General features: G+C 44.2%; 1 protein-coding gene across 3 annotated transcripts in view; it reads left to right on the forward strand.

The window, feature by feature from the left end:
* ZNF142 (zinc finger protein 142) overlaps window positions 1-20,972 on the forward strand; it is an 84,130-nt gene that overhangs the window by 50,000 nt on the left and 13,158 nt on the right. For all 3 annotated transcript variants that reach the window (XM_063933894.1, XM_063933895.1, XM_063933896.1), the window contains 4 exons: window positions 7,847-8,032; window positions 9,898-10,716; window positions 15,150-15,327; window positions 16,834-19,996. In XM_063933894.1, coding sequence (XP_063789964.1) covers window positions 7,847-8,032; window positions 9,898-10,716; window positions 15,150-15,327; window positions 16,834-19,996 — 4,346 coding nt within the window. The remainder of the gene's footprint in view (window positions 1-7,846; window positions 8,033-9,897; window positions 10,717-15,149; window positions 15,328-16,833; window positions 19,997-20,972) is intronic.

Here is a 20,972-nt window from a genome sequence, read left to right on the forward strand (position 1 = left end):
GCGGGACCGAAGCGCGCCTTGTAGGGGGCGGGGCTTCCTCCTCAGCTCTGACCAGCGCCATTTTCTCTCCACAGCTTGCTGCAGAGACACTGCTCCTGGCCCTTCCACTGCTGTCACAAGTAACAGGGTGCTAAAAACGAAGGGGGGGGGGGGGGGGGGGGCACATCATTTGGTGATTGGTTGTATTATATTACAAGCGCTTATAGGTCTGGGGCATTTTGTTTTCAGACTGGTGTGGCGCTGGGTGTGAGCTGGCAAACTCCTCTGTCCCTCTGAAAGGCCTTATTGTGGGTCTGTCCCCTTTAGCCCAGTGTGTGGGGGTGTCGGTATGTGTGTGTTGACATGGCAGAAACTGAATGCTCTTCCCTGGAGGAGGTTAGTGTGAGAGCTGAACAAAATGAAGGAGTGACTCTGTCGACACCGCCGACTGCTGATTGGGTTGAAATGTGGAATGTGTTGAATAGCAGTGTGGCTTTGTTGCACAAGAGGTTGGACAAATCTTAGTCTCAGAACCAAGTATGGAGGCAATCCATGGGAGACGTGGTACCACACTCTCAGGCCCCCTCGGGGTCCCAAAAACGTTAATTTACCCAGATAGCAGACACTGATACCGACACGGATTCTGATTCCGGTGTCGACTATAATGATGCGAAGTTACATCCTAAGGTGGCTAAGAGTATTCAGTACATGATTGTGGCTATAAAAGACATGTTACATATTACGGAAGACCCCGCTGTCCCTAAGACAAGGGTCTGTATGTATAAGGGGAAGAAACCGGAGGTTACGTTCCCTCCCTCTCATGAACTGAATGCCCTTTTTGAAAAAGCCTGGGAAACGCCAGACAAGAGGTGGCACATTCCCAGGAGAATTGCTATGGCATACCCGTTTTCTTCTCAGGATAGGGTTGGGTGGGAGGCAACACCCACGGTAGACAAAGCTCTAGCGCGCTTATCCAAGAAAGTGGCGCTACCATCTCCTGAAATGGCGTCCCTTAAAGATTCTGCTGATCGGAGGCAGGAAGCTACCTTGAAATCTATTTATGTCACGACAGGTACACTCCTCAGACCGGCTGTCGCTTCGGCGTGGGTGAGTAACGCGATTGAAAAGTGGGTGGATAACTTGTCATCGGACATAGACACCCTGGATCGAGATAGCGTGCTGTTGACTCTGGGTCATATCAGGGACGCTGCAGTCTATTTAAAAGAGACGGCGAGGGATATTGGCCTCTTGGGATCAAGGGCCAATGCCATGGCAGTCTCGGCTAGAAGGGCGTTGTGGACTCATCAATGGAATGGTGATGCTGATTCTAAGAAGGCTATGGAGGCTCTGCCCTACAAGGGTGGGTTTTTGTTTGGTGAAGGCCTCGCGGACCTGGTTTCTACAGCTACCGCGGGTAAGTCCTCTTTTCTGCCTTTTGTTCCTCCACAGCAAAAGAAAACACCTCCATATCAAATGCAGTCCTTTCGGACGCAGAAATTCCAGAAAGGACGTGGGTCATCCTTCCTTGCGGCAAGAGAAGGGGAAAAAGATCGCCGGCTGTGGCAAACTCCCAAGAGCAGAAGTCCTCCCCGGCTTCTGCCAAATCCACCGCATGACGCTGGGGCTCCCCTGTGGGAGTCCGCACCGGTGGGAGCGGGTCTTCAACTCTTCAGTCAGGTCTGGGTTCTCTCGGGCCTGGATCCTTGGGTACTGGAAATTGTGACCCAAGGTTACAAGCTGGAGTTTCAAGACGTGCCCCATGCCAATTTTTCAAATCGGCCTTGCCAGCTTCTCTTCCGGAAAGAGAGGTAGTGTGTGCGGCAATACAAAAGCTGTGTCAGCAGCGGGTCATTGTCGAGGTTCCCCCGTCACAGCAGGGAGAAGGGTTTTATTCAAGCTTGTTTGTGGTCTCGAAGTCGGACGGCTCGGTCAGACCAATTCTAAATTTAAAATCCCTCAATGTGTATTTGAAAAGTTTCAAATTCAAGATGGAATCTCTCCGAGCGGTGTTCTCCAGTCTGGAGGGGGGGATTTTATGGTGTCAGTCGACATAAAGGATGCTTATCTGCATGTCCCCATTTATCCTCATCAGGTGTACCTGAGGTTCGCTGTTCAGGATTGTCACTACCAATTTCAGACGTTGCCGTTTGGTCTTTCCACGGCCCCGAGTATTTTCACCAAGGTAATGGCGGAAATGATGGTACTCCTGCGCAAGCAAGGGGTCACAATTATCCCGTACTGGACAATCTCCTGATAAAGGTGAGATCACAGGAGCAGTTGCTAAAAAGCCTTGCGCTCTCCCTGCAGGTGCTGCAACAGCATGGCTGGCTCCTAAATTTGCCAAAGTCGCAGTTGACTCCGACAACTCGGCTGTCGTTTTTGGGCATGATCCTGGACACGGAACGGCAGAGGATTTTTCTCCCATTAAAAAAAGCTCAGGAAATCCAGAACATGGTCAACGAACTTCTGAAACCGCCATGAGTGTCGATTCATCAACGCACTCGAGTGCTGGGGAAAATGGTGGCGGCCTACGAGGCCATTCCGTTTGGCAGGCTCCATGCAAGAACGTTTCAGTGGGACCTACTGGACAAGTGGTCAGGGTCCCATCTTCAGATGCACCGGAAAATAACTCTGTCCCCCAGGACCAGGGTTTCTCTCCTGTGGTGGCTCCAAGGTTCTCACCTTCTAGAAGGTCGCAGGTTCGGCATCCAAGATTGGATTCTGGTGACCATGGACGCGAGTCTCTGAGGTTGGGGAGCAGTCGTACAGGGAAAAAATGTCCAGGGAAAATGGTCAAGCCAGGAAGCTTGTCTGCACATAAACATTCTGGAATTAAGGGCCATCTACAACGGCCTGCTACAAGCGGAACATCTTCTTCGCGACCTGCCCGTCCTGATTCAGTCGGACAATATAACAGCCGTGGCGCACATAAACCGCCAGGGCGGGACGAAGAGCAGAGCGGTGATGGCGGAGGCCACCAGGATCCATCGCTGGGCGGAAAAGCATGCAAGCGCTCTGTCAGCGGTCTTCATTCCAGGCGTGGACAACTGGGAAGCAGACTTCCTCAGCAGACACGAGAGTGGGTTCTTCATCAAGAGGTCTTTGCAGAAGTGACAAGTTGTTGGGGACTTCCTCAAATAGACATGATGGCGTCGCGCCTCAACAAGAAGCTGCCGACATATTGTTCCAGGTCGAGGGACCCTCAAGCAGTAGCGGTAGACGCTCTGGTGACACCGTGGGTGTTTCAGTTGGTCTATGTGTTCCCTCCACTTCCACTCATCCCAAGGGTGATAAGGATCATAAGAAGAACAAGGGTCCAGGCAATACTCATTGTTCCAGATTGGCCACGGAGGGCCTGGTATCCGGATCTTCAGGAATTACTCACAGGAGATCCCTGGCCTCTTCCTCTAAGAGAGGATCTGTTACAGCAGGGACCGTGCATGTTCCAGGACTTACCGCGGTTGCGTTTGACGGCATGGCGGTTGAACGCCAAATCCTAGCCAGAAAGGGTATTCCCGGGGAAGTCATCCCCACTCTACTTAAGGCTAGAAAGGAGGTAACTGTGAAGCATTATCACCGTATTTGGAGAAAATATGTGTCTTGGTGTGAATCCAAGAAGGCTCCTACGGAAGAATTTCAGCTGGGTCGATTCCTCCATTTTTTGCAAGCGGGTGTGGATGCGGGCCTGAAGTTAGGCTCCATTAAAGTGCAGGTTTCGGCATTATCAATTTTCTTTCAAAGGGAGTTGGCTTCGCTTCCAGAAGTACAGACCTTCGTGAAAGGCGTGCTGCACATCCAACCTCCATTTGTGCCCCCAGTGGCACCGTGGGACCTTAACGTGGTGTTACAGTTCCTTACGTCACATTGGTTTGAACCTTTACAAAAGGTTGAGTTGAAATTTCTCACTTGGAAAGTGGTCATGCTATTGGCCTTGGCATCCGCAAGGCGGGTGTCCGAATTGGCGGCTTTGTCTCACAAAAGCCCCTATCTGATTTTTCATGAGGATAGAGCGGAGTTGAGAACTCATCAACAATTTCTACCGAAGGTGGTTTCTTCGTTTCACATGAACCAACCTATTGTGCCTGTAGCTACTGAAGCCTTGGCTGATTCAAAGTCCCTTGATGTGGTCAGAGCTTTGAGAATTTATGTAGCCAGAACAGCTCGGGTGAGGAAAACAGAGGCTCTGTTTGTCCTGTATGCAGCCAACAAGGTTGGCGCTCCTGCTTCTAAGCAGACTATTGCACGCTGGATCTGTAATACGATTCAGCAGGCTCATTCTACAGCTGGATTGCCGTTACCGAAATCGGTGAAGGCCCATTCCACTAGGAAGGTGGGCTCATCCTGGGCGGCTGCCCGGGGCGTCTCGGCATTACAGCTTTGCCAAGCAGCTACTTGGTCGGGGCAAAAACTTTTGCAAAGTCCTACAAGTTTGATACCCTGGCTGATGAGGACCTCATGTTTGCTCAATCGGTGCTGCAGAGTCATCCGCACTCTCCCGCCCGGGTTGGAGCTTTGGTATAAACCCCATGGTCCTTTTGGAGTCCCCAGCATCCTCTAGGACGAATGAGAAAATAGGATTTTAATACCTACCGGTAAATCCTTTTCTCTTAGTCCGTAGAGGATGCTGGGCGCCCGTCCCAGTGCGGACTCTATCTGCAGTAATTATACATAGTTATTGTTTAAGTTACACAAAGGTTGTGTTTGGTAAAGGTCAGGCTGTTGCTGATCTGTTTTGGTTCACACTGTTAACTGGGTTTAGTTGAATGCCATTTTGTACGGTGTGGTGTGAGCTGGTATGTATCTCAACCTTCGTTTAACAAAAACCTTTTTCCTCGAAATGTCCGTCTCCTCTGGGCACAGTTCCTATAACTGAAGTCTGGAGGAGGGGCATAGAGGGAGGAGCCAGTTCACACCCATTCAAAGTCTTATAGTGTGCCCATGTCTCCTGCGGATCCCGTCTATACCCCACGGTCCTTTTGGAGTCCCCAGCATCCTCTACGGACTAAGAGAAAAGGATTTACCGGTAGGTATTAAAATCCTATTTTATACTAATGTATAACCTGTGACTGATTGCTAGTGTGATTGCTGACTTTACAATAATTCTGTCTGTTTTTTCTGTGTATTCCGATCCTCAATGCTGGTGCAAAGCAGGGTAGGGTCGGATTGTATGTCACTTTAACAATATTTAATGTGATTACAGTCACAAATTGTGTAGTACACTGTACAAGTGTGTGATTATTATTTATCATGTCTAAGAGCAGCAAGGGTGAGGAAAATACTTATTCCACAACAGCACCACACTCATGTCATGTTTGTCTTGCAAAGCTGGGTTAACCTCTCAGGATCTGGTTCAGAATGGTTTGTGTGTAAATTGTTTCAGCTTTCACCAAAGTCTCTTGAAAAATCCAAGGCAGACACAGGTGCAAGAACCCCCATGGGCTACGTTTGCAAAGACATTTTCCAGTATAGCTGAGTGGATAATTCCAACTCCTCTACCAGGGATAGGTTACACTATTAACCCTTACATGCAGCATTCCACCTGGGTTTATCACAGCCAGTAGGGAATCAGCAGCCTCTCAACAAAAACAGGCTGAAAGGCCAGTGGTTAGTAAATCACATAGACCTGAAACAACATCTTCACAGTCTATGCGTTTCAGATGAAGATTCGTCAGAGGATGAAGACTCATTACACTCCGTTTCTGCATACGAAGATGAGGTGGAAAGTCTCAACTCAGTGGACATATCTGAGTTAATTGATGCAATGAAAGCCATTCTGTACTTAGAGGAATCAGCAGAGCCTGTGTTCAAATCCAAGGCACTTGTGTTTAAACGTCCAAAAACGGTTAAGAATGAGTTTCCTGAGTCAGAGCAGCTGACGGAAATTATGGAAGAGGCTTGGTCTATGCCCAGTAAGAAATTTAGTATTCCAAGAAAATGGAATTCCAATTATCCTCTTCCGGCTGGGGACTGTTTAAAGAGGGAGATGGCTCCCAAAGTAGATACGCATTTCATTAGATTAGTGAGAAAATCTACATTACCTCTGCCTTCAACATCATTAAATGATGTCACGGATAGGAGAGTTGGTGGTTTTCTAAAAAAAACATTTTTTCCCTATTTGAGGCAATCATAAGACCAGCCATGGTTTCAGCCTGAATGGTTAAAGCAGTGGCTTCCTGGGCTGATGAATTGGAAGGGGATCTTTCAATGGCATCTAAAGAGCAAAAATCCCATATTGCACATATCAAACAGGCTGCAATGTTTTTGGAAGAAGCAGCCTCATGCATCAGCTTCAGCAGTAGCTACTCGCAGAGCAGTTTGGCTACGTACATGGAAAGCTGATTCAGAATCTAAAAAGGTTTTGGAGTCTTTACCTTTTACTGGAGACAGTATCACTATCTCACTATCTGCCAGTCACCCCCAGTACTGCCCGAGCTCCTGTCTGCACTTACCCCTCCCTACCCCCAGCACTGCCTGCCCTTACCCGTAGCTTTTTCCCAACTTCTCCCTGACTCCCCCCCCCCCCCCATGATATGTGATGGGACCCAGCATCAGTGGAGTAGGACCCCAATTTTTTTAAAGTAATGGGTCCCTGGGACCCATAATTTTTTTTGCTCCGTGCGATCACTGAGTATGTAGGAGAAACATATTACTTCATTACCTCATATAAGATTTTAACCATATTCAGACACATAGCGAAACACTGCTGACATCAACCCTAGGGATTGCGGCCTCATACTACCCCTGGAGCCTCTGATCCCTGAGGCCTAGCGCTGGTGAGCCCTAGGTGGCAGCCGCGTCAGCAACTGTTTGGTAGTCTCCACCCAAAACCATGTGGCTGTGTCCGTGTTCCCCCTCTAAGCGTAACCGATGCCTTACCTTCTCCCCGTGCTCCGGCCACAGCATGGTAGCGTCTGCTGGACCTGCTAGTATATCTGACACAGATGCCCGCCGAAACAGCATTGTACTCATGGGTAAGCGTTGTCGCGACCCGGCGGGGAGTTGTTGGAGCAACTCTTCCTAAGGTACGTATAAGACGCTTTTTGGAAAGATCACTCAAAAAAAAAAAAAGTAAGACTATAAAAATAAAATAATAAAGCTCATGGCTGCTAAAAAAAAACCCAGCAGCCCTCTTGACCATGGTCCTGCTCCTGCCGCACCAAACAAAAAACTGATTTGCCTGAGCCAGGAGACGGGGATATATGGACGGGCCCATTGCATGCTGGGAGGCTGAAAGCTTTGACCGTTTGGTGCAAATCCGCTGTCGCGTCATCATATCCCAATGTTAGCCTGTGGACCCTGCATGAGAAATCTTAATTTTGATTTTGAATATTTTTACATTTTTTTTTTATTTTTGTTCAAGCATACTACTGTGTTATACATCATATGAAAGTTCATAAAAAGAGGTTTCAAGTGAGACCTCTGCCAACTCAATTAGGTAAACTGCAAGTGCAATTAAAAAAACATTAATAGTTAATTTTTCATTTAATAATCAAAGCTTTGAAGGCATATCATTTCAAAACCAGTGTACATATGAGTCTAAGAGTTAGTTGTCTTATTTACCAATCCTGTGTTGATTTGGTGTGGAATAATCCTTAATATTTAGTAGGTGGTTTGTTGGGGACTTATCACTAGTCCCATTTGGAACTAGCAGCTGTATATATTTATCATTGGTAGTGTTTGAATTGTGCACCTGCAACCATGTCTTTGTATATTTATAATTTCCAAGTTTTTATATTCAATTTATTCTTAGGAAAACTTTTAATATTTCACATTCTTATTAGCGACTGGGGTTCTTTTGCCTGTGTTTTTTTTTTCTTTCTAATAATCAAAAAGTTATATATGTATAATGTGGCGCAATATCTCTTAGATGAAGTCCATTCCATATCAGTCCTTACGGGCAGAAAACGCAGGAAAATATCGACTCGAAAAATAGAAATGGAAAATTCAGAGAAGGGCATTGAAGAGGACAATGAAAGTGATCATGTTGTAAAGAAAAGTGCAAAGAGACAACAGGGCGTTCTTACTGCCAAAAACAAGGATTCTTCATTTAAAGGTACTATTGCCGATGACCATGTTAAGAAACTGTAGTAAATTCCAGCATGTAAGATGGGTTTTTATTGTAGCCTTTCACTTTATTTTTTTTTCTTGGTCAATTATTTATTTTTCAAAAAGAAAAAAAAGTAGACTAATAAAAGGATTCAGCCACAACTGTTTAAATGTAGTAATTGGTTCATATGGAAAAAGTGTTAATGTACAGTGTTAAAGTGTGTTTAGCTATAGATGTAATTGTAACAAATGTTTTATTTAGCCAATAATTTATAAATTTATTTTCTAATTTTTGTGTTGTTTTTTTTTGAATTGGGGAATAAATTGGAAGTGAGCAAACTGCAAAACACTGTGAAAATTGCATACAAGTGCATGGGTAGGATTACCACATGCACATTTCAAATCCGATGTATAAATCTTTGTCCAAGCAACAGAGTAGAAGTGACCAGATTGCAGTATAGGATAGCACAATGTAATACAATATCACATATACTGTATAATATTGAGGTCAGGACAGGTAAGCACAAACTTGAAGAAGCAATTGTCCATGTATGGGAGAAGAATCTTAGGCAGGTTTTTTTTTATGTCCTTCACTCTCCTCTGTTAGTCCACATTGTAGCCAGTGTTAGGTAGTGTACATGGGTAAGGATAAGGGCAATTTATTGTTGCAACATATTGTGAAGACTGTGAGATTGGGATTTTTTTAATGTTACTGTTCACAGTCTTTTCTGCATGTAGATGATAGATAAATCTAAATGTGTGCGTCACCTGTAGTGCGATAGACATAATATAGGACATAAAGTAGGAAACCCACAAATTAGGAAATTGATGAGTAAGAGGAATTGGGTCCAGTGACAGAGACTGGGCAGCGAAACAGGAAGAGATTCATGCTACCATTCTACCTAACTGAAATGTCCAGAGTATAACGTGTCACTGGTCAACAGCATCATGGAAGAAATCAAGGAGGGTTAAAATAGTGATTTTTGTTGATTTAACACTGTGATAATTTGTAGCTCTGCATAAGGCATTCTCCGTTGAATGGGAAATGTGAAAACCCTCCAGCTGGTGTTGGGAGTTGATGTCATCTTAAGTCCAGAGAAAGGAAAACGTTCCAAAAGGGAGTTATAAGCAGCTTTTTTGAGGATTGTTATTACCTGTGCTTGTCCGAGGACGAGGGTAGGGGACAGTAAAAGGGGTGACTGTGCAAAGGTATTTAACTTTGAGAAAGAGGTTTAAAAACGTGAGAAGCACCTAGCGCTTAGTGGAGAAGGGCAGCGTGATCCTTAAGAGAGAATTAATCCAAAGTAATATGAAGACTGTTTGGTATTATTATAATATAATGTACGTCCATTTCACACAACTCTAAGTCTGGCCTATTAGGATACGCAAACAGGAGTCAATTCTGTAAAGTTTTTTACTATTTCCTTTTGCTTGTATAGAATAGGATATTTCACAGGGCCGTAACTAGGTGTGTGCGGAGGGGGCATCGCAAATAGCGCTGCAGGATAGGGGGCGCTGTTGGCGGCACTTGTCAATTATCTGTTGTAAGTACTTTCACTTGCAGCTTCCCCCCTTTTTTGAAGCCCAACATTTCCTGACCTCCCCTGTCTCCTACTCTGACCCTTTTCTGTTGCTAATACCTATACAACATTCATGAACTCAACTTGAGATTTCTTTGTTATTCAGTCCGACTGTCCTTCATTACATTTCAAGATGCTAACAAACCTGGGATTTGAACCCATTGCCTGTGGCATTGTGGATCATTATCTAATTCTGATAATCAAATTTGATTTGCAAACTATTGTTATAATGTCCAGTGTGATGTCCTTGGCAGATACATAATCTGTAACCTTTCTCTGGCTCTCCTTTTAGGTGTAGTGGCTGTTGAGAATGGCAAGGAGCATCTGTTTAAGACCCACATGTGTCCAGAGTGTAAGCGCTGCTTCAAGAAAAGGACCCACTTGGCCGACCACCTCCACCTGCACTTCCCTGACCCCAACCTCCAGTGCCCAAACTGTTGCAAGTTTTTCACCAGCCGTAATAAGTTGAAGATCCATATGATGAGAGAGGCTGGCGAGAAGGTGCATCGCTGCTCACTGTGCGACTACAGTTCTGTAGAGCGGAATTCCCTCAATCGTCACATGGCGAGCATCCATGAGGGGGTGTCTAATTTCTACTCTGACACATACTCCTGCCCGGTATGCCAGGAGACCTTTAAACTTAGCCAAGCTCTGAAGGATCACATGAAAGGGCACAAATCTGAACAGAAGATGCTGTTGTGTTTTGAGCAGGGCTGTGACAAAGCCGTGTCCGATCGTAAAGAGTTCCTCCGACACCTGAAGGAGTTGCATGCAATCCAGGCAGTGGAGTGCAGGTACCATGCCTGCTCACTACTCTTCAAGAGCCGCGAGGAGATGGAACTGCACCGCAAGAACCACTATGCCTTCCACTGCCAGGAATGTGACTTTGTTTGCTCCAATAAACATGCTTTCCGCAAGCACAAAAAGCGTGGGCATCCGGGTACAGAAGAGCTGGCATGCCGCTTCTGTCCATATAAGAGCTTTAATCCAGTGGAATATGCTGACCACGTGGGCAAGATGCATGCCAATGAGAAGATTCACCGATGCGAAGACTGTGACTTTGCCACTGCACACAAGAGGGTCCTAATACGGCACATATTACTACACACCGGTAACAGGATAGCATTATCTAGACCTACTTATATTATTTCATAGGTAACGTGTGGTCAGAAACACAAATTGTTGATTTCTTAAGTTTATAGTTTTTCTTGCTGATAGACGGAGCTGAAAAGAGAAGTAAAGAAAGGAAGCTTTCTCTACCACCTCCTCCTCCTTCTGCTGTCCAGCATTAGTGCGGTCCTCAAAAGGATTCTTAGTGGAAGTGCGCAGTAATTGATCTGTTTATGATTGCGCTTATGCATGTAGGGATGCGCATTAGGCCTGATTCTGATTTGGAAGTTAAACAAAATAAGCAATTAACTGTGCCCCTGTGGAAAACCATCTTGCACTGTAGGTGTGGCAGATGTAACATGTGCAGAGAGATTTAGATTTGGGTGGGTTGTGTCCAATCTTGAATCAAAATTGTATTGTAAATACATGCAAAAGCAGCCAGTATTTACCCTGCACAGAAAAAAGTATAAATGTATTTAATCCCCTTACATTGGAACAGGATTTGTTCCAGATATAAAGTTACTTGTTTTCTCACTTTACTTCCAAATCAGAATCAGGCCCTTTATGCCTGAGTGGAAATACTGGGGAAGAAGAGAATGTAAGCAGCGCCTTGTCTAATATTCTAGTGTGATTCTCCCCTTGTCTTACAGAGGAAAGGAACCTATTTAATTCATAGTAGATAAACAGAACAGCCTACTTAAAGAAGGGATACAGCGTGTTTTATGTTTTTTTTGTGATTCCCACGTGTGCACCATCTGTCTACAACTAATGAAGCTGAATAAGAGTCTGAAACCTACAGACCCCCTTACCTTGAGAAATAGTAACCGCACAAATTGACTTTACCGGGATGCTGTGGGGTGGGTAATAAGGAACTGCAAGTATCAACTTCCATCCTATTGAGGAAAATAGTTATAATTCTAAGCTATAAGCTGAGAAGATTCAGTGGTTGGGCTTTGTGGTAAGAATGAGTGTCTAGGTGTTCTGAAGGAAAAAATACACATACTTTACTGAATTTTGCAGCACTTAGTCCATATAGATTTCAGCACAAGTGCTGCCCAGTTGCAGTTGAGCATTTGTGGGATGTGTTTGGGAATGTGAGAATTAAAAAAAAACAGGTGTTTTTTTTGTAGATGGATAGTGTTATTGTAGAACGTACATAAATTTTACAATTGACTGTATTTCATCATGTAGAGTGGTGTGAAAAAGTTTTTGGCCTCTGCCTGATTTCTCATAGTTTTGTATATTTGTCAGACTTGATTGTTTTAGATCTTCAAACAAAATTGAAAACAAAATCAGGACAACCTGAGTAAACACAACAAAATGCATTTTTAAATGATCATTTCATATATTGAAGGAAAAAAGTTATCAAGCATCTATATCACCCATGGGGAAAAATGAATTCCCCCCCTAAACTTAACAACTGGATTTTCCTTTAGTAGCAACAACTGCAAATGCTCCTGATAACTGCAGATCAGTCTTCAGGTGTGTACACACGGTGAGATCCTTGCTATTCCCGATTTTGACTATGTGATTTCTCTTGAACTCCCCCAGAGCCCAGATAGCACAGATTTTGACTACATGTACTTGAGATTTTGTCTATGTACGATTTTGACTAAATGCCAATTTTGACTATACTTTGTACTAGATAGTACACTTAGATAGTCAAGATTGACTTGCTTGCACAGTCTTATCTAGCCTTGCTGACTAACACCTTGAGATGTGCACTAACTTTCCTTTTATCTCACCGTGTGTACACACCTTTTCACATCCTGTGGAAGAATTCTGGTTCACTTTTTTCTTTACAAAATTGCTTTTATTTAGCTACATTGGAAGGTTTTTGATCACAAACTCCCTGTTTAAAAGATCCTGCCACATCACTTAATTGTGTTTAATTTGAGCCATTTAGCGATGGATTGGCTGTTCTGCTTTGCATTGTTTGATAATGCATTTGCTGATGACCAGATATCCACTCTCAAAATTTTCTGATAGAGAACAGAATTCACGATTCTGTAAATTTTGGCACGTCATCCTGATCCTTAAGCAGCAAAGCATCTCCACACCTTCACACTGCCACCACAATGTATGACTGTTGGTATGGTCTTATTTGGAAATGCTCTGTTAGATTTACACCATGTCTTCTAAAAAGTAAAAAAATGTATTCTTAAGTCCACAGAACATTAGCCCAAATGGCTAGAGGGTTATCAATGTGTTTTGAGACAAGCTTTTATGGCATTAACTGAGGCGAGCGAGGCCTTCAGTTCTCTAGATGTTCACCTGGATTCTTTTGTGACTTCCTGATTCACTCTTGGAGGAGTTTTGGTCGGCCGGCAACTCATGGGATTCACCACTCCCAAGTTTTCTTCATGTAGAGATAATGGGGTATATTTACTAAAATACGGGTTTATAGAAGTCGAGATGTTGACCATAGCAACCAGTCAGATTTTAGTTATTCTCTTCTATAAGGTGCTTGATAAATAAGTAGAATCTGATTGGTTGCTATGGCAACATCTCCACTTCTATAAACCCGCTCTTTAGTAAATACTATATACAGCCAATAGCTCTCACTGTGATTTGCTGGAGTCCCAGAACCTTATGCGGGTACACACTTGGCCGACCAACCTATTTTGTATGTATGCGCGCAGAATGCACACTTACCAATCAGCCAGCCAATATCTCTGGCCACAAGAACCAGTGCTGACATCATTGTCGGAGGTTCCCTTGGTAAGCATATGGTTCGACGGTCAGTTGCCCATACAGACACGCAGATATGGACTATATATCTAAAAGATATATTGCATCTGCCGTGTTGCACGCCTGATGCGATAGATCTGTGAACAACATGGTTCACAGATACATTAGGTGTACACACCGACAGATGGCCACACAATATATAGTTCATTGGCTGTATAAATGATGTATCGGTAAGTGTGTACCCAACATAAGAAATTACTTTGTAACTTTTTCAAGACAATAACTTTTTCTTTCTCATCTCTTCTAAAATTTCGTTTGATTGCCGCATACTGGTTCTACACATTTGCTTTGTATGCGACATACACTACTGTGCTGCTGAGTGAGGTCCTTTTAGCCTTTACATTGCTAGAAAAGGTCTATTTAAGTGATGTTTTAGATTCAACAGGTTTGGCAGTAATCGAGCCCGATTGTGTCTAGTCTAACTGAACCCAATTATCAATTTGATTTATTGGTTGGTTGAGTAAGAGGCAACTACTATTTTGTATGAGGTCAGTTGGATATCCTTTTTATCCTTCAGTAAATTATTTAATCATTTAAAAATGTTATGCTGTGTTTACTTAGGTTGTCTTTGTCTTATATTAATGCAGGGGCGTCTCTAGAGAGGAGGGGACCCATGTGCAGACTCAGTGTGTGGGCCCCCTCCTGTCCCGTAGCCGTCGTGCCGCTGCTAGCGCTCTGAGCGCTGTAGACTCTGGCACAGTGCCAGAGTCTACAGCGCATGCCCAGGACTACGAAAAATGGCCACCGCGACATTTTTTCGGAGTCCTGCGCATGCACTGTAAACTCTGGCACTGTGCCAGAGTCTCTAGAGGTCAGTGCGCTAGCAGCGGCGCGACGGCTACGGGAAAGGAGGGGGCCCACAAACGGTCAGCGATGGACTCCGGAAAGGTAAGTATAGGAGAAATATGTGTGTGCGGTGTGGGCCCCCCGTGGACTCAGGGGCCCGTGTGCACCGCACACTCTGCACTCATTATAGAAACGCCAATGTATTAATGTATGTCTTAAGTTCTAAAACAAACGTGACAGATGAAAAAAATAAAAATAAATTTGCACTCCACTGTACACCATTACATCTATACATTTAATACCTTATTTTATCACTATGACCACCACACAGTTGCTTTCTCCAGAATTCCATGCCTCAGATACATGTTAACTGAACCTATCCAGACAACAGAATAGGGATTATTTAACAATAACCTGATGCAGTGTGCACAACATGTTTTGTTATACATTGCAAAGCATTACATTCTAAATACTACCTTAAGGGGGAGATGTATGAAGCAGTGAAAAGAGTGGAGAAGCAGCCGGTTGAGAAGTTGCCCATGGCAACCAATTAGCTTTGAGGTCACATTTATCAAGTGCATTCTATAAAATTATAGGTAGAAGCTGTTTGGTTGCCATGGGCAACTTCTCCACTAGCCCACTTCTCCACTATTTTCACTGCTTCATACATCTCCCTCTTAGTGCAGTTTAAAGATTAGTACCATAAACAGACTTCTGCAATCCAATCAGCCTTAAAGAAAGTCATAGAATCGTATTCATAAAAGGGGTGTGAATGAATTGAAGCATATACTATACATTTGAATATATGACCATGTAACTTGTATCATAATAGTGGAAATATTTTACGGAGTACAATGGTCGCAATCAAATTAACCTTTTTTTTTAACCCAATCTCAGGTGAGAAACCACATAAATGTAGCCAGTGTGACTTCATGTGCCGAGACATCAGTTACCTCTCTAAACACATGTTAACTCACTCCACGGACAAGAACTATATGTGCACAGAATGCGGGTACATCACTAAATGGAAACACTATCTGAATGTGCACATGCGCAAACACAGCGGAGACCTCAGGTCGGTAGTTTATAACAGACAGCGGTGTTCTCTGGTCTGTATATCACGTGTACATTGTTACAGCAATATATTTATTACATTACTTTATCAGCTTGAGAATAATGCCCGTAGACAGTGTCTCAGAATTCTATGCTGCAGCACAAGATGTATGGCAGAGAAGTCTGTGTTATAGTGCCCTAAAGTTTACCGAGTTTATTTATCTGTCTACATTAAGGACTTAATACTACTCCAGCAGTCATTACAGCATGAATGGGGTTAGTGGCCCTCATTCCGAGTTGTTCGCTCGCTAGCTGCTTTTAGCAGCAGTGCAAACGCTAGGCCGCCGCCCGAAAGCACTGTAGTGCTGCTACAAAAAAAGATTGTGCAGTTTCTGAGTAGCTCTAGACTTACTCCTAGCTAGCGATCACTTCAGACTGTTTAGTTCCTGTTTTGACGTCACAAACACGCCCTGCGTTCGGCCAGCCACTCCTACGCTTCCCCAGCCACTCCTGCGTTTTTATCCGACACGCCTGCGTTTTTACACACACTCCCCGAAAACTGTCAGTTACCACCCAGAAACACCCACTTCCTGTCAATCACTCTGCGGCCAGCAGTGTGACTGAAAAGCGTCGCTAGACCTTGTGTGAAACTGCATCGGCTTTTGTGAAAGTACGTCGCGCGTGCGCACTGCGCCCCATACGCATGCGCAGAAGTGCCGCTTTTTTACCTAATTGCTGCGAACGAAAGCAGCTAGCGATCAACTCGGAATGACCACCAGTGTTGGATAGCATAGGGGCTAATAATTATGTTTTGCAGCTAATCAGAAATGGTGTGGATACGCGCTTAAGCTGCAAGTACTATTGCATGCAATTGGTTTACTGTGGATTTATGGAACCATGGGGGTCATTCCGAGTTGATCGCTCGCTGCCGATTTTCGCAGCGCAGCGATCAGTTAAAAAAACTGCAAAACTGCGCATGCGTATGCACCGCAATGCGCAGGCACCTCGTACGGGTACAAAGAGGATCGATGCTGGACGATGGATTTAGCGAAGATTCCATTCGCACAGCCAAACGCAAGGTGATTGACAGAAAGAGGGCATTTATGGGTGTCAACTGACAGTTTTCTGGGAGTGTTTTGGAAAACGCAGGCGTGTCCAGGCGTTTGCAGGGCCTGGTGTCTGACGTCAATTCCGGCACCAAAAAGGCTGAAGTGATCCCAAGGGCTGAGTAAGTCCACTCTCTGAAACGGAACAAAATGTTTTTGCAGAGCTCAGCTGCACACGCGTTCGCACACTTGCAAAGCGAAAATACACTCCCCCGTCGGCGGCGACTATGAGTTTGCACGGCTGCTAAAAGTAGCTAGCGAGCGATCAACTCTAAATGACCCCCCCATGTTCATTGTTAGAGAATAAAAAATAATAATTTGTCATAATTTTAAGAAAGGAAAAACGAATATACTCCATAATATTTGTAACTTAATTTATTTGATCATTTTTCCATGCACGCCCTCTGTCTCATATTCACCAGGTACCACTGCAATCAGTGTTCCTACCGCTGTCACCGTGCAGACCAGCTGAGCAGTCACAAGCTTCGGCACCAGGGAAAGACTCTCATCTGTGAAATCTGTGGATTTGGTTGCAAGCGCAAGAGCGAGCTCCAGAAACACATGCAAGCCAAGCATTCACAGTCATCCCAGATACCCATGTACCAATGCCAGCACTGCAGCTATCAGACAAAGTACAAACAAACCTTGCGCAACCATGAGAATGGCAAACACACCAAGCACAGAGAGTTCCGCTGTGCACTATGCTCCTTCCGCACTTTCAGCAACACCAGCCTCTTCTTTCACAAACGCAAGTCACATGGGTATGTTCCAGGAGATCAGGAGTGGCTGGAGAAGTATGCCACCAAGCAGCAACAGATCAACCACACAGACCTGCTGTTTCCTTACAAAGCGGAAGTGGCTGCCCCTATTAAACAGTCTTCCTCTGTTGATAAACAGACACACCGTGGTAATCCCGGGGAGTTAGATACTCAGGTGCAGGAAAATGTGGATGAACAGACCTCTGAATGTTTGCAAGTTAAAGATCTTACTGAGACAGCTGGTGATACCAACATTTCAGTGACAGAGGAATCTTTATTGGCTACAATTACACTGGAACCAGTTGAAACATGCAGCATAGAGATGGAAGACTTTCCAGTTCAACTTGAGCTATCTGCAACTAATGAACTTTTGGTCAAAGAGACCTCTGTAGAGACTTTGGTTAATTGTGAAGGTTCTCTTCCTACAAGGGGAGAGATTCTGTGCTTTTCTGAGACTTTGGCAGTTGAGGAACACGTGAGCTGTGAACAGGATTATGAGGAGGAGGCTGACACTCAGGCAGATGATCAAGAGAAGATCGAGAATTGTATAACAGTCCAGTACAATCAAGAGCCAATTTTGTGCGAACTTAACGACAAATGTGAAGAGGTACCCATGGATGCTAATCTAGAACTCCAGCCTGGAGACATCCCAGTAGAAGTACAGGAGTCCTGGGCAGATGTTGTGAAGGGTGGCGTTCAGCTGACCATAGTATGTGAATCCAGTGGTCTTGACGAAAGCAACATTCAGGAAATAGAAACCTCTCTAGATCAAACCTCTCTAGATGAAGCAGATGAAAGCAGCAGACCAGAGTCCATTCTAAAAGCTTTGAGAAAGCAGGATAAGGAGCAAGCTGATACTCTTGTTCTTGAAGGCAGAGTCCAGATGTTGGTAGTCCAGTCAAACAGTCAGGTTTACAGATGTGAGAAGTGCTCTTACATTACCAAGAAAAAAGGATGCATTGACCAACATGCAAAATCTGGCTGCCACAGGCGAAAACTTTCTTTAGTGTGTGAAAAATGTGGAGCCAGCTTTAAACAACAGAGAGGACTCAATACCCACATGCTTAAGAAATGTCCAGTAACACTTAAAAAGAAAAGGGCTTGCCTTAAGGCAAAAACTTCAGCTGAGATGATGGGTCAAGTTAGTGAGAGAAATGTCGGAGATAATCCTGTTAATACCGTATCTGCTGAGGAAGTGATTCCTGCTCCTCTAGAATCCAACATTCCCGCAAACTGTCTAGAATCTGCAGTCCAATTATCCCCATGTCAGGACTTTGTTCAGGAACAAGTTAAGGAAAGCATGCCTGACCGAATACTAGATAATGAGGAAATGGACACAGTGTTATCATCAGCAGCATCAGAGGACCATAGGAATACTGACTCAGGACTGGTGGAAAGTCAGAAGTACAGATTTGAAGAAGGAAAGTTCCGCTGTATGTTTTGCTCCTACACATGCACTAGAGAATGTACTATCAGCTGTCATGTGAACGAGAATTGCCGAGCGTTGAGGATGGTTCCATGTGCTCTTTGTCCATCAGTCTTACGCTCTGAGGCTGCCATGAGAAAACATCAGCAAGAAAAGCACAGAGGACTGGAGAGCAGTCGAGAAAATGGACTTGTATCCGAAAGCTCTGTAGATGAGGAGAGCCAAAATACCGAAGATGAATTTCAAGGGAACAATGGTGATATTAGCAAAGCAGTAAATAACTCGCAATGCGCTTGTAGACTTTCTTGTCCCACCTGTCCTTTTACATGTACTCAAGAACGGGCAATGAGAACACACAAGAAAAAGGGATGTTTAAAGGAAGGAGAGCTCCAGTGCTCCTTGTGTTCTTTTAGATGTATGTCAAAAGCAGCTCTTGAACGTCACAGAGAACTTCACAAGAAATATTCTAGGAATAGAACACAGCTCCAGTGCAAACATTGCGACTTCACCTGCAAGCAGCAGCGTTGTATGAAGCAGCATGAGTGGATCCGCCATGAAGGAGTAAAACCTCACCGCTGTCGTTACTGTGATTTCAGCACCACCAGGCGTTACCGCCTGGAAGCTCATGAATCTCTGCACACTGGAATTGGCCGGATATCCTGTAATTCCTGTAGTCGGACTTTTGGCACAAACTCTAAACTCAGGCTACACCAAAGGAGAGTTCATGAGAAACAGCCAACTCACTTCTGCAAACTTTGTGACTTTAGTGGTTACAGTCAGAACGATATTGCTCGGCACATGGGCAGTTGCCATAGTGGTGAACCTGCCTTTCCATGTACTGTTTGCCAGTCTACTTTCAGTTCTGAGGCTGCACTGAAGCAGCACAGTCTGAGGAAACACCAGGAGAAAACGATTCATGAATGTTCACAATGTCCGTTTTCCTGCCACAGCCAGGCCACTCTTCGATGCCACATTCAGAAACTACATCTACAGTTAGAATGCAGTATCTGCAAAGAGACTTTCTCTCGCAGGCAGGACATGGAGGAACACCGCAAATCTCACTTTTCTCACCATTGTCAACAATGCCAATATGCAGCTAAAGACAGACAGCAGCTTGTGAATCACTACGCGGAGGAGCATGAAACATCAGCTCTTCATGGGGCAGGGGGAGAAGAGGGGCATCTGCGCTGTCCTTTCTGCTCATTCTCCTGTCGTCATCAACTAGTGTATGACCATCACGTCAAAAGCCACGGAGCAACACGTGTGTACAAGTGCTCAGACTGTGAGTATAGCACAAGGAACAAGCAGAAGATCACCTGGCATAGCCGAATACACACGGGCGAGAAGCCATATAAATGTCACCTCTGCACTTACGCCTGTGCAGATCCTTCACGTCTTAAAGTAAGAATCCTTTATTATTTTATCACTGAGAATATAGAGATGTTTAATTAGTTATGTTGTGACAACTGAAAACTCAGAATGTGTGCTGAACAATGTATGCATGGTTTACGTGTACCGGTATAGCTCAAGAAATGTACATATTAACACATACAATACTGCAGTATATTTCGGTGGAATCACTGGCATGGCTGCTGCTGTAACTTCACCAGTTCTTGCAGATTCTCATTGCCCATGAGATGTCAAGTTCTGCACTGCTTCATATCTCCCTCCCTATTGCAGAGCGATGCAGGTTCAGCAATATCAAAGAGTTTTTGGTTTGGTATTTTAAATCCAAAAGCAATGGCTAATATTATAATTGTCCACATTTTAGTGGATTGAACCATACCATGCTATTATTGCAGAGGTTCCCAAACTGTGTGCCGTGGCTCCCTGGGGTGCCTCGGAACACTTGCAGGGGTGCCCTGGGTTGGTGGTCCAGGATCAATTCAAATTAGTCATGGTCAATATAATAGGCAAAACCAGTGCTGGTGGCTGCCAGTCATAAAATATGTGGCCAAACAGAAACAAATGTTGTCCCTCACCACACAACTGACCCTAAGGATGACATATAAACGCGATCTACTTAATGTAATATTACTTTCTAAATTTTCCAAAAGGAAATTTTTGGCATAGGGGTGCCGTGAAAAAAATTCTGATATTCTAGGGCACCGTGATTCAAAAAAGTTTGAAAACCACTGTATTATTGCTTTAATATGGTCTTTACTAGAGGGTGTTTGTAATGGGTGTATATAAATACAAGGAAATGCAGCAGCATGCTCCCTCCGTAGGGTGCACATTTCCATTACTGTCTTTAAATTGTAGAGCAAGAATAGTATAAAAAGTATGTATGCTAGTATATATTATAAATAATACTAAAATACCCTATTCTATCTTACTCTGACTTTCTCCTTTAGTGTTTATCGTTTGATTGTTAAAA

Source organism: Pseudophryne corroboree, chromosome 7, assembly GCF_028390025.1.
Source record: "Pseudophryne corroboree isolate aPseCor3 chromosome 7, aPseCor3.hap2, whole genome shotgun sequence".
In the NCBI taxonomy this organism is placed as follows: Eukaryota; Metazoa; Chordata; class Amphibia; order Anura; family Myobatrachidae; genus Pseudophryne; species Pseudophryne corroboree.